This window comes from Desmodus rotundus, chromosome 4, assembly GCF_022682495.2.
Source record: "Desmodus rotundus isolate HL8 chromosome 4, HLdesRot8A.1, whole genome shotgun sequence".
NCBI lineage: Eukaryota > Metazoa > Chordata > Mammalia > Chiroptera > Phyllostomidae > Desmodus > Desmodus rotundus.
Genome location: NC_071390.1, coordinates 167,004,529 through 167,016,461, shown reverse-complemented (window position 1 = coordinate 167,016,461; position 11,933 = coordinate 167,004,529). Strand labels below are relative to the sequence as shown.

General features: G+C 43.3%; 1 protein-coding gene across 1 annotated transcript in view; it reads left to right on the top strand.

The window, feature by feature from the left end:
- Positions 1-8,760: 8,760 nt before the first annotated feature.
- The window catches only part of ZCCHC4 (zinc finger CCHC-type containing 4), a 46,820-nt gene continuing 43,647 nt past the window's right edge, over positions 8,761-11,933 (top strand). Inside the window, exons 1-3 of the mRNA XM_024573787.3 lie at positions 8,761-8,925; positions 9,627-9,745; positions 10,414-10,496. Coding sequence (XP_024429555.3) covers positions 8,799-8,925; positions 9,627-9,745; positions 10,414-10,496 — 329 coding nt within the window. The 5' untranslated portion in view covers positions 8,761-8,798. The remainder of the gene's footprint in view (positions 8,926-9,626; positions 9,746-10,413; positions 10,497-11,933) is intronic.

Genomic DNA, 11,933 nt, shown 5'->3' with positions numbered 1-11,933 from the left:
CTAGTGAAAGGAACCTCCCGAAAGGTAGGATGCTAGGGCAACGTGGATTCCCAGAAGTAGCCAGTGAGAGCATGTAGCCCCGCACCGAGCGAAACTGTTGGGTGTAGAACACACATTGATGGGAAGGACGCTGGGGTAAAGGAGAGAAGGTTCAGACACTGAGTAGAACAGAGGTCCAACGAGACAGGAGTCAGAAGGACCAAAGAGCCACAAAGAACAGTTATTTAATACCATTTAGTAACTACGTGAGAGAGAACCCCAGGGCCACAAAATGGGAAACTCCTGGCTCACCTCACCCACACAGGAATCTTTGAAAAATAATAGAAAAACCCACGTCACATAAACATGACCACATCTAACAACATGCTCTAAAAAAATAATAACCAATCTAACACACCCACAGGAAATGAAGATATCCCAGAAACATTTACAAAGCAGAAGAAAAGAATATTTTTTTACATGCTGAAGGACTTTAAGAAATGATAGGAACCTAAAAACAACACAGCATCAAAATTGGAAAAGTTCAGAAACGAGATGAGCAAGCAATGTTCGGGGAGGGGCAGATAAAATGAGAGCTGACAGCTCAGAGGATGTTTCAGAAATGAAGTAACAAAAGAGCAAATAGACAACATATCCCCAGACCCCCATGGGAAACAGTGTTCGAAAGTCCAAAGCTTTCTGTATTAGTTTTCTATTGCTGCTGTAATAAATTACTACGGACTTGAGGGGCTTGAACAGTGCAGATTAATGAACAGCTCTGCAGGTCAGAAGTCTGACACAGGTCTCACTTGGCCAAACCCAGGGTGTGGTGGGGCTGCGTTCCTTTCTGGAGTCTCCGGGGAGAATGTTTCCTTTCCCTTTCCAGTTCCCAGCGCCTTGCTTGTTCCTTGGCTTGTGGCCCCCTCCATCGTCAGAGCCAGCTACAGCAGGTTCGGTTGAATCCTTTTCTCAGCAAATCAATCTGACACCGACTTCTGGCTCTCATTTCCACTTTTTTAAAAGTTATTTATTTTTCAATTACAGTTGACCTATGATATTATATTAGTTTCAGGTACACAACCCAGTGATTAGACATTTATGACTTAGGAAGTGACGACCCCAATAAATCTAGTACCCATCCCACACCATCCAGAGTTATTAACAATGTTACTATATTCCCTATGCTGTACTTTACATCCCTGTGACTATTCTGTAACTGCCAATCTGCACTTCTGAATCCCTTCACCTTTTCCCTCTTCAACTTTTAGGGGCCCCAGGGATTACACTGGGCCCACCCAGGGGGTCTAGGATAAGCTTCCTGTATTAAGGCCTTGCTGGTCTGCAACTTTTAATTCCCCTGTGCCATGTAACATATCCACAAATTCTGGTGATTAGGACATGGACATCTTTGGAAGCCATTCTTCTGCCTTCCGCACGCTCCCTGTGAGACCCGCTGCCCGCCAAGGACGGCCGGTTTCATCAGTCTTCCTCAGTTCGGCACTGGCGGGCCTAGCCACAGCAGAAAAGTGGGGAGGAGGTAAAGGCATGAGAGTCAGGAACTAAGAAAGAAACTGTCATTATTTACAGATGACAGTTACCATGTAGAAAATTCAGAAGAGTCAATCAATAACTATTAGAATTAGTAGGTGAATTTTGTAAGGTTTTTGTACCAACAACATTAGGTAGAAAATTCAAAAAGCTACCATTTATAGCAGCAGCAAAACATCAGATTCCCAGGAATATGTGCAACCAAAGACTTGCAAGATCTCTACACCAAACTGTACAAGAATAGAGAAAACTGCAGCCAATACGACAAGATGCCCACATTTGTTAAAATCTGAGAGGCAGGTGAGTGTTTTTTACCTTGTCTGTTACTTTCTATGTTTCAATTATTTCATTAAAAGAATAAGCCTTTATACGGGAGCACATTTACACGAATGCTTGCTTTGCCACCTTCCTTAGCTTGCTAGGGCTGCCATAACAAAATACCGCAGACCGAGAGGCTTAAACAGCAGAAATTTGGTTTCTCACAGTCTGGAGGCTGCAAGTCCAAGGTCAAAGTGCCAGCAGTGCTGGTGTGACCTGCCCCCTCCGGCCAGAAATCCTCCTTCCCATTGTGTCCTCACCTGGTCTTTTCTCTGTGCACTCACACCCTTGGCGTCCCTGACACCAGCCCCACAGGATTAGGACCCACCCATCTGATCTCATTTAACCTTAATTACCTTTCTAAAGACCCTGTCTCCAAACAGTCACATCGGGGGTGAGGCCTTCATCGTGAATTTGGGGGAGAGCACATGTCAGTCCCTAACACCACTCAAAAACCTTAAGCGCCTCCACGTGCTTGAGTTGGTCTGATGCGGCCAAGATAAGCCTCTGCCTGAGCCGTCACTGCGGTCCCAGCCGCCTTCTGAGCCAGGTCCCCAGGGGAAGACAGATCACAGGCACATCCACCCGTAAATATTCTCTGACATGAGGTCTGAGAGCTCTTCTCCTTCGTGTGTAAGACCTTTTCGACCTGGGTTTGTAATAATTATTTTGACTGTGGTGGTAATTGCCTTGCTCACTGCTGGGCTCTTGGTTCTGTTCTACATCATTGTGAATCAACCTCTCACTTCTCAGTCATGGCAGATACATGAATTTTGCTTTAGCTATGTTTCATTTCCTTTATAAAATCCCTGCTCCTGGATGGGGACCAGTCGGCATGGTAGATATAAATCACTTGTTGAATTCTAGACATTTATGAGGTACTTACTCACTGTATGCCTGATTCTCCAAAAGGTAGTAGGAATACAAAAATCAATAAGATACAGTTTCAACTCTTGGATTTACTCTTTAAATGCTGCTCAAAGGGAGAGGGAGAACCTGAAAATGGTAATACATCTAAAATCAAATAGTTTCTAAGGAATAATGGCCTTCACAATCTTTGATTATGTGTCCTACACCAGCATGTTTCTATCCTTGCCTCTTAGATTCCTTGTAAATTCCTTGCATACAAGGGAGGCACAGTAAAAGCTTTGTAAACTAAAAAAAAAAAAAAAAGGTTTGTAAACAATGCTCGACTACCTTTGTCTTGAGCTCTCAACATTTTCATGTTTATCACAGAAGTATATTTCCAACGTCTAGATTTCTCTTGGGCTGTGGAGGGTATGACTCATTCACCCTTTCGGCCCACGGATCAGAAAGTTTTAGCACATAACAAAAATGCATGTATTTAAGCAAATTGCATTATTAATCAGCATCCTTTTGTTCAGTAAGTTTGAGCCTGCTTCAGAATCCACAGAGAGAGTTCTTTGAGAAAAAGAAATCCTCAAATCTTTAAAAGTTTTTATTCTACCACCACCTAATGCAATAGATTTAACTTTTGTCACTTCCAAATACTGTAAAGTTACACATGCTCTAATATCGCTATCTTCAGTAAATGGAACGTATGCCACAATTCTCTTTTGACCGAGGGTTTGAGGTTGGAACAGACCTGCATTTAAGTCCTGGTTCTGCCCTTATTAGCTCCGTGTCCTTGGTCAGATCTTGCAATCTCCCAGGATAGCTACACTTGTAAAATACATGAGCTAATGGAAAGTTCAGAGATTTGTAACAAGGACGAAATAAGGTACCTTTTGTGAAGAGCGTGGTATAAATTCGGTTAGTTATAGACTCCGTTTCAGTGCGAGGAGCTGTCTGTAATGCATTAACGGTGTGTTCGGGTTTTTGGTTTTAGATGATGGAATAAGGCATACACCTGTGATTCTGGGTTCGGGTCATTGCATAAAGGGGGTCTGTGTCTTGATTTCATGTCGTTTTCCTGGAGCGTGGTGACAGATTTGGAATCAAAGGGCTATTTTACAGTGTTCTGTGTGTGACCCAGGATGATTTGGGGTTGAGAGGAAAAAATACCCGAAGGTCACCAGGTAATAGTGAGAGATTTATCTAAACCTGACTCCCTGAGAAACTGAGGGACATTTCAAAGGGTTTTTTGTTCAGAATCCCGACGCCAGGTCCTGCCCATGAAATGCTACCCTGGCAGCCGGTGACTGTGCCTCTGCATGTCGCCTGGTGGGTTTTTTTAGACCTGGAAATTGAAAGCATGTGATGCCCCCAAAAATGCAGCCAAGATACTCTGTAAGCAAAGGGATGTGTTTATTTTTCCTTTGACTCCAGGAACCCGGCTACTCCTCAGCTCTGGTTACACTCTTCCCACCTGACAATTAAGGCTTTGGCAACCATCAAAGCCTGAGGAAATGGTAGAAAAATCAGGTAGCCGCCCCTTTCCCGAGTCAGAAAGTTCTATAAACATCTCCGGGCTGGGCCCTGGTGCTGGAACTGGTTTAACCAGATTCAGTGATACTTAGGCCTGACCGCCCGTCAGGGTGAATAAAACTGCCTTTGATCTCAGCGTGGCTTGGGGAACAATCCAGAAAGCTGTTCTCCCCTTCAAGTTTTTGTTTTGAATGGCAGGACTTAGAGGTAATCAGGAATTGCATTTAAAGCAAGGTACTGGTTAAACCAAGGTCATCACTGCCCTGGGCAGAGTTTCTCAGCAATGTAACCTCTAGCTATACAAGCTCTCCATGCGACCAGTGAGCGCTTGGAAATGCATCATTCTCTGCACCTCTAGCTAAAGCGCTGCTTGCTTACTGGGTATCATCCACCCTTATATGTCTTGAGGGGAAATATTACCCTTAAGTTTCAAAGTCTGTGGCTCAGAGAGGTCAAGTTATCGTTGACGCAGAACTTGGCATAATCTATAGAGGAATGCTGTAGAAAAAACTTTGGACTCTGAATGAAGAGACTGAGGAGGGGTAGCAGAATGTGTCATTCCCAAATATGCCACTTGGACATCAGGGTTATTTCAAGCCCAAGGTGATTAAGAAGCAGCAGACATAAGAAAAGATTTCTGCCTTCCTCGTTTGCCCAAAAGCAGGACATGACTTGTAAAAATGTCTGTCCCCTCCCCTCTCTACCAAGAAAGACAGAAGTTAATCAGTGGAGACAATTCTAGACCTTCATCAGTCCAGAGAGGGCAATAGAGGCATCTGCGCAACAGTTTGCAAAACTAACCTTTATCTGCCATTAGATTCCCCATGTATTTGCCATTTCACCATTTGTCACCCCTGCGGCTCAAAGTCCTTCCCCTTTGTCTGATCATATCTCTAAAAATTTAGTGTTGTTTTTTTTTCATTAAGATGCTGTATTAGGCCAAATTCTAATCACTCCTTTGAGTTACTCATTTTTAGATGCTCCCTGTGTGCTTGATGCATAGTTAATTAACTTCCGTTTTTCTCTCTTGTTAATCACTCTTTTGTTAGTCTAAAGAGCCTCAGCAGGAGAGCCCCCTGCTGGGTAGAGGAAAAGATGAAGGGGACGATAGCAGGATGATTGACAAGAATCAGGGCAGGGAGAGTAGAGAAGGGAGAGTAGAAAGAAAGGTTTCATGATATATTGATAGACATCCACCCATCCAATATTGTGGCTGCACCCTTGGAACATTAGTCACCATTCTTAGTTGTGACTGACAGAAATAACCCCGTCTGCAACTGACTTACGCAGATAAAGGAATTCATGATTCCTATAACTGAAAGCAGGAGGCGTGGCTGGATCTAGGTACTCACACAGTATCATTACACATCCCTATTTCCTAGTTCTGGGTTCTTCTTATTGACTTCTTGCTAAGGCAAGGGCTCCTTAAGTTTTTGGAAACACTGCCACCAGTCACTTGGTTATCCCAGAAAAGATGCTTCTGTGATAGATTGTGTCACTGGCCCCAATTCTTCAGCCCTTTCCGACCCTTCTGACCCATCCCTTTGCCATGTAGCTTTGCAGTGCTTGGCCATGTGACTTGCTCGAGCCAAAAGGATGAAGTAGAAGTGACAGTGGCAGCTCCAAGCCAAGGCCACCAGAAGTTTGTTTCTCTGAGCTCTCCTATGCTTCTGCCAACTCTATGAGAACAATGTGTCCAGGCTGGCCCCCTGGTTCCAGGACTGTCTTAGTTCATTAGAGCTGCTATAACAAAATAACATAGACTGGGTAGCTCAGACACAACAGAAATGTATTGCCCACAGTTCTGGAAACTGGAAGTTCAAGATCAGGGTGCCAGTGAGGTTGGGTGAGGGCTCTCTCTGGGTCACAGACTTCACCTTGTATCCTGACACAGCAGAAGGGAGCAGGGAGCTTTTTGGAGACACTTAAAAGGGCACTAATCCTATTCATGGGGGCTTCACCCTCTTGACCTAACCACCTCTCAAACTTTACCTACTTTACTATCACCTTTGGGGGTTAGGGATTTCAACATATACAAATTTAATCCATTGCAAGGAGGATGAGAGACACAAGGTAGCAGGAGCTGAGTTACCCCAGCCCAGGTGAACCTGGACCTGCCAACCATTACATGCACGACCTAGTTCAGAACAAACTGAAGAGCTGAACCCTTCAGACACATGATAAGCCAGTATTAGATGCCACTGAGATGTTACAGCTTTTACAGCCATCCCCCAAGTCACCTGCCCAAGCCCAAGCCAGTCCTTAGGGTTATTTGTACCTCTCCAACAATGTGGCTAAAATCGGCGAGGGTGGGCTTCCCATGGGAAAACTGGGCTCTTTAACAGAAGATGGAGAAGTGGGTCAGGTCTCCACTAACAAATGTTCCTCTGGCTTCAGCCACTTTCCCTGGGGGAGATTTGAGGCTTGGAGGGCTTTTATCCTGGTAACGAAATCAAGGAGTGAGACATCCTGGTGCCTATGGGAAGCTCACCAGTTTGTCCACATCGTCTGGTGGGCAGTTGCTGAATTGGAGCCTGTCCTAGGGGAACTCAGGATCATTCTGGGCGAGTGTAGTGGCCTCTCTCGGTGCTCAGACTTCAAGGGGCCCATTTTCAGCCCTGCCACTGGTTTCCTTTGAGGATCCCTGTGTCCCTTAGCTTTGTCCGCTCAAGGATTTTCCTGTACAAACTAAAAATATTATTACACAACAAAATGAAACATTCATAACTTACTGCTCATATTCACGACCTCGTGAGTAAACATTCAACATACACTACATATACGTGTCTAAATCTAGGTGAGACTACTTTTGACCTCAACTTATCCCTCAGCAAAGAGAGAACTGCCTTATTTTTGAAACCTTTCAAGTCTCTTCCACTAAGAGGCGCTCTTTCTATTTACCTTATTTGGACAACTTTTTTGGACTTTTACGGCAAAGGCTGCAAATCCATATTGGTTTGGGCTGCTTATAGAGCTCACCTCACAGCACCAGAATTATTTAAGAGAGAATAGGAAAATATAGATTCAGTAACTATTTTTGGTGGTATGATTTTATGAATTCAATTGCAAGCTTTGTAAACAAGCCTTTTCAAGATTACAAATCTCTAAATATTAGTTAAAAAATTTTAAATAGAAGCATTAATGTCAATGACCCTTGGTAGTTAGATCTTGAGATAAAATTTTCGAAAGTATCACTAGAAAGTTCTCTGTCCTAAAGATATAGACACGCCCACAACTCGTGCTGGACAACTTGGAAAGGGCGATTGTTATACCAAAGCCCAGGGGCTACAGGTGCAGGTGAAGGGTTGGAGTGACATCATTGCATGAAATGTGCTTGGAGAAGAGCAATATGTCCAAGTTAATATACCATAGTAGCAAATGCATGAATTTAGATGTGTACAACTAGCATCGATTCTTTAAACACTAGAAGATTTATTTCATCTACAACTACACGTGTGTGTTGCCTGCAGCCACATAAGTCTTGAATTTGGGTAGATTAATTCCTTCCACTTTATTATTTTTCAATATCGTTTTAGCTATTCTAGTTTCGTTACTTTTTCATATAAACTTCAGAATAATATAATCTGTACTTACAAGAATCTGACTAACATTTTTATAGAAATGGACCTAAACCTGTATATCTCCCCCAGACTTCGGGGGAGCCAACATCTTTACTATGTTGACCCACCACACAGTATGCCTCTACCTTTATTTAGATCATCTTTGATTTTTTCATCAGCATTTTGTTTTCAGCACATCTATGTACATGTACATAGTTCTGTGTACATGTTTTGTTAGATTTACATAAAACCCAAATATTTCATTTATTTGAGTGGTTGTAAGTGGTATACCAGTTTTACTTGTGTGCTCCTGTGATCTTTGCTAGTATATAAAGGTATAATAGATTTTTGTATGTTTATCTGGTATCCTGCAACCTTGTTGAATTCCGTTTAAACTAGAGTTATTTTTTGTAGATTTCTTGGGACTTTCTATGTAGACAATCATGCCAGATGCAAATAGCGACAGTTTTATTTCTTTACAATATATAAATGTCTATGGATAGGCAACTATAACGTGCAACTATAAACACTGTTCAAAAAATGTAAGATTACTCCATGCCAACAACTTTGAAAGGAGGGTGGTTTCATGAAGCGCAGAGGCATCAGCTACTGCTATTGTCAGCTGCTGTTGGCGGTGGTGCTGCCTGTAGACTTAAACGCGACCAAATCTCTGCTCCAAGGAGTCATCTCATCTCCTGCACGTATTCTTATGAAAGGTGGGTACTCACAGGTGCTAAGGGGTGCGGCAGAAAATAGGTGAGCTTACTGCACAGGTCCAGCAAGTTACCTGTAAGGTGTACTCTCCTACACCAAGCACTGCTTACCGGCAGGCCAGGGCTGGTGGCGACTGCGTTCCAGGGAGCGGCCTCGCCCCGGCGGCCGCCGCTCCTCCCAGACGCGCGGGGGCGCTAAGCATCTCTGCGGGTCGTTGGCGGCGCTCTTTCTCAGCCTTCTTAGTTTATTTTCTTTTCTGTGGACTGAGGCGTTCGGGACGGCGGCGGGAAGATGGCGGCGCACGGGGGCAGGCTCGGAGCGGCGGAGGCAGAGGGCAGCGCGAGTGGCCGGGGGCGCGCGGGAGTGGAGGTGGTGCTCCTCTCCGACCCCGCCACCCCTGCCCCGCTGTGCCCTCACGGTGGGTCCGTGTTGGCGCCCACTGTTGGCGCCGAGAGGCGAGGGCTACCCTGAGTTTCCATGGGCTTTTAGGGCTCCCGAATTTTTATCAGCCTCGCTCCTCCACCGTCTGCGAAGCTTAGAAAACGCGTCTTCCTCGGGAAGTTGCGATTTCCAACGTACTTAAGAAACGTCATAGAAAGTCCCCACCGTGGTGGTTTTGGCCCCACGGCTGGAGGCTAGGCTAAGGGGATGCGTGTTACCGAGTAATTCCCTTTGCTGAGTACTTGGGAATTTTGTTTGTTGACTGGCTTGCTTTTCGGGTAAAAAACCCAAAAGTTAGGGAGAACGATGGCATGAATTCTTGCTTAGAAAGCAGACCCGGTTTTTCTCTTACTTGCGGAGAGAGGGTGTGTCCAGCTCCAAAAGCTCAGGATAACTGAGTGGACCGGACCGTGGAGGCGAAGTGCTCCGTTCTCTGCACGCCCTCCTGGTTTTAGTCTCAGGACCCAGGTCATTCACCGTGTGGACCGCAGTTTAACAATAGCATTTTATTTCTGGAGAGACCAGTTTTCAAAAATTATTCCCTAATTAATAAAGTAGTGGATTTAATTATGACAAATCGTGCATAAAGTTAAAACAAGCTTTATTGGGGGCGGTGAAAACTCGGAACTCGATGTTGATGACTACTCTTTGACATGGTTTTCCCTCTTCTGGAACTAGGACCCACTCTTTTGTTTGCGAAGGTGAGCCAAGGCAAAGAAGAAACCCGGAGGTTTTATGCCTGCTCAGCCTGTAGAGATAGAAAAGATTGTGATTTTTTTCAATGGGAAGATGAAAAGGTATATTAACCCTTTGGATATATATATTTTTTGATGTACGTGATATTTTTGAGACTGCATGAGATAAATCTTAAGACATGAAGATACGTTTTTTTTGTTAGACTGGAGTTCATACTTATTTCGATCACTGATGTCTTAAAGTACTGTCTTCAAGACTTAGATCCCATTAACACCTTTGGTAGTGTTAATATTGGGTTTGCCAGTAGAGATGGATTTCTCCCTAAAGAGCCTAGGTCATGATCGTTCCAGAAAGTGTTTTAGACATTTGCATTGAACATCTTTTATACAGCTACTGGGCACTTAGAGAAATAGTTATGAGCTGGGATCCTCTTGGATTCAGTCTAATTATAGTTTCTGAGAGTTTTGACCAGAACACTTTCAGCTTTGTTAGGTTTATTAGAAAGCAGTGTTGTGTATTACCGTTCCGTTCCCCTGTTAAGATCACCACATGTGAGGTCACCTCCGTGCTTTGATCTTCACGAGTTGGGTACCACTTCAAACTGTTCTAGACTTTTTGCAGTTTAATGTTTTGGGGTTTTTACCCCCCCATCCCCACCCCCAACATGAATGCTTGTCTACAACTTTAGGCCACTTGAATTTCTGGCTTTGTGGTTTCTCCAGCATGGTGGCAAAGTTTGATAGATATTAAGTGGATTTCATACTCTCAGTTGTCAGGAGCTAGACTTGCTGCCCGAGAAGCTCACAACCGAAGATGTCAGCCTCCTCTGTCCCGAACACAATGTGTGGAAAGGTACTGATGTGGTCGTTTTTATTTATTACCCTGTATATTTTAACCCCTGCCTTTAAGTTTACTTTAATTAATTAATTAATTTTTATTGTGGTGAATATCTACATAACAAAATTTGCCAATTCAGTAGCATTAATTCCTGGTGTTGTGCACCCATCACCACTATTTCTCAAACTTTCCCATCACCCCAAAAAGAAACTCTGTCACGGTTAAGCAGTATCTCCCATCCCCCTCCCCCCAGTCCCTGGTAACCTCAATCTACGTTTGTCTCTGTGAATTTGACTATTCTAGGTCCCTCGGGTGAGTGGAATCGTCAGTATTTGCCCTTTTATGTCTGGCTTATTTCACCTCGCATAACCTTTTCAAGGTTTATCCATGTAGCATGTGTTAGAATTTTGTCCTTTTTATAGCTGGATACTATTCCACTGTATGTATGTACGACCTTTTGTTTATTTACCCATTGGTGGACACATGGGTGTTTCCACGGTTTGGCTTTTGTGAATAGTACTACAGTACACATTGGTGTGTAAATATCTGTGGGAGGCCCTGTTTTCAATTTTTTTGCATATATATATATCTATCAGTCGAATTACTGGATCATATGGTAATAATATATTTAGTTTTTGGAGGAACCGCCAAACTGTTTTCTACAGTGGCTGCACCATTTTACATTCCCACCAGCAATGTAGGAGGGTTCCAATTTCTCCATGTCCTTCTCAACACTTATTTTCTCTTTTTCTGATTATGCCTTCCCAGAAATTGTGAATTGGTATGTCATTTTGGTTTTAATTTTTTATTTCCCTATACTCATAATGTTGATCATTTTTTCATGGGGTTTTTTTTTTGGCTATTTGTTTATCTTCTTTTTTAAAAAAAAGATTTTATTTATTTATTTTTAGAGAGGGGGAAGGGAGGGAGAGAGGGAGGGAGAGAAACATCGATTTGGGAGAGATACATCAAGTCGTTGCCTCTCACGCGACCCAGCCAGCATCCCAAGCATGTGCCCTGTGGGAATCAAAACAGTTACCCCAGTTCACAGGCCAGCACTCAGTCCACTGAGCCACAGCAGCCAGGGCTCTGTGCTTATCTTCTTTGGAGAAATGTCTGTTCAATTTTTGTCAATTTTTTAATGGGGTTTTCTTTTTGTTGTTGAGTCATGGGAATGTTTCATACGTTCACCCTTATCAAATGATTTGTGAATGTTTTCTCCCATTCTTTAGATTGTCTTCACAGTCTTGATAAAGTCCTTTGATACACAAAAGTTTTTAACTTTGATCAAGTCCAGTTTATCAAATTTTTGTTTCGTTGCTAGTGTTTTGGGTGTCATAGCTAAGAAATCATTGCTAAATCCAGAACCATGAAGACTTGCTGTAATGTTTCTTTACTGAAATACTAAACCAGTTTTTTAAAAAGCTATAAACACCTGTTTTTAAATATCTG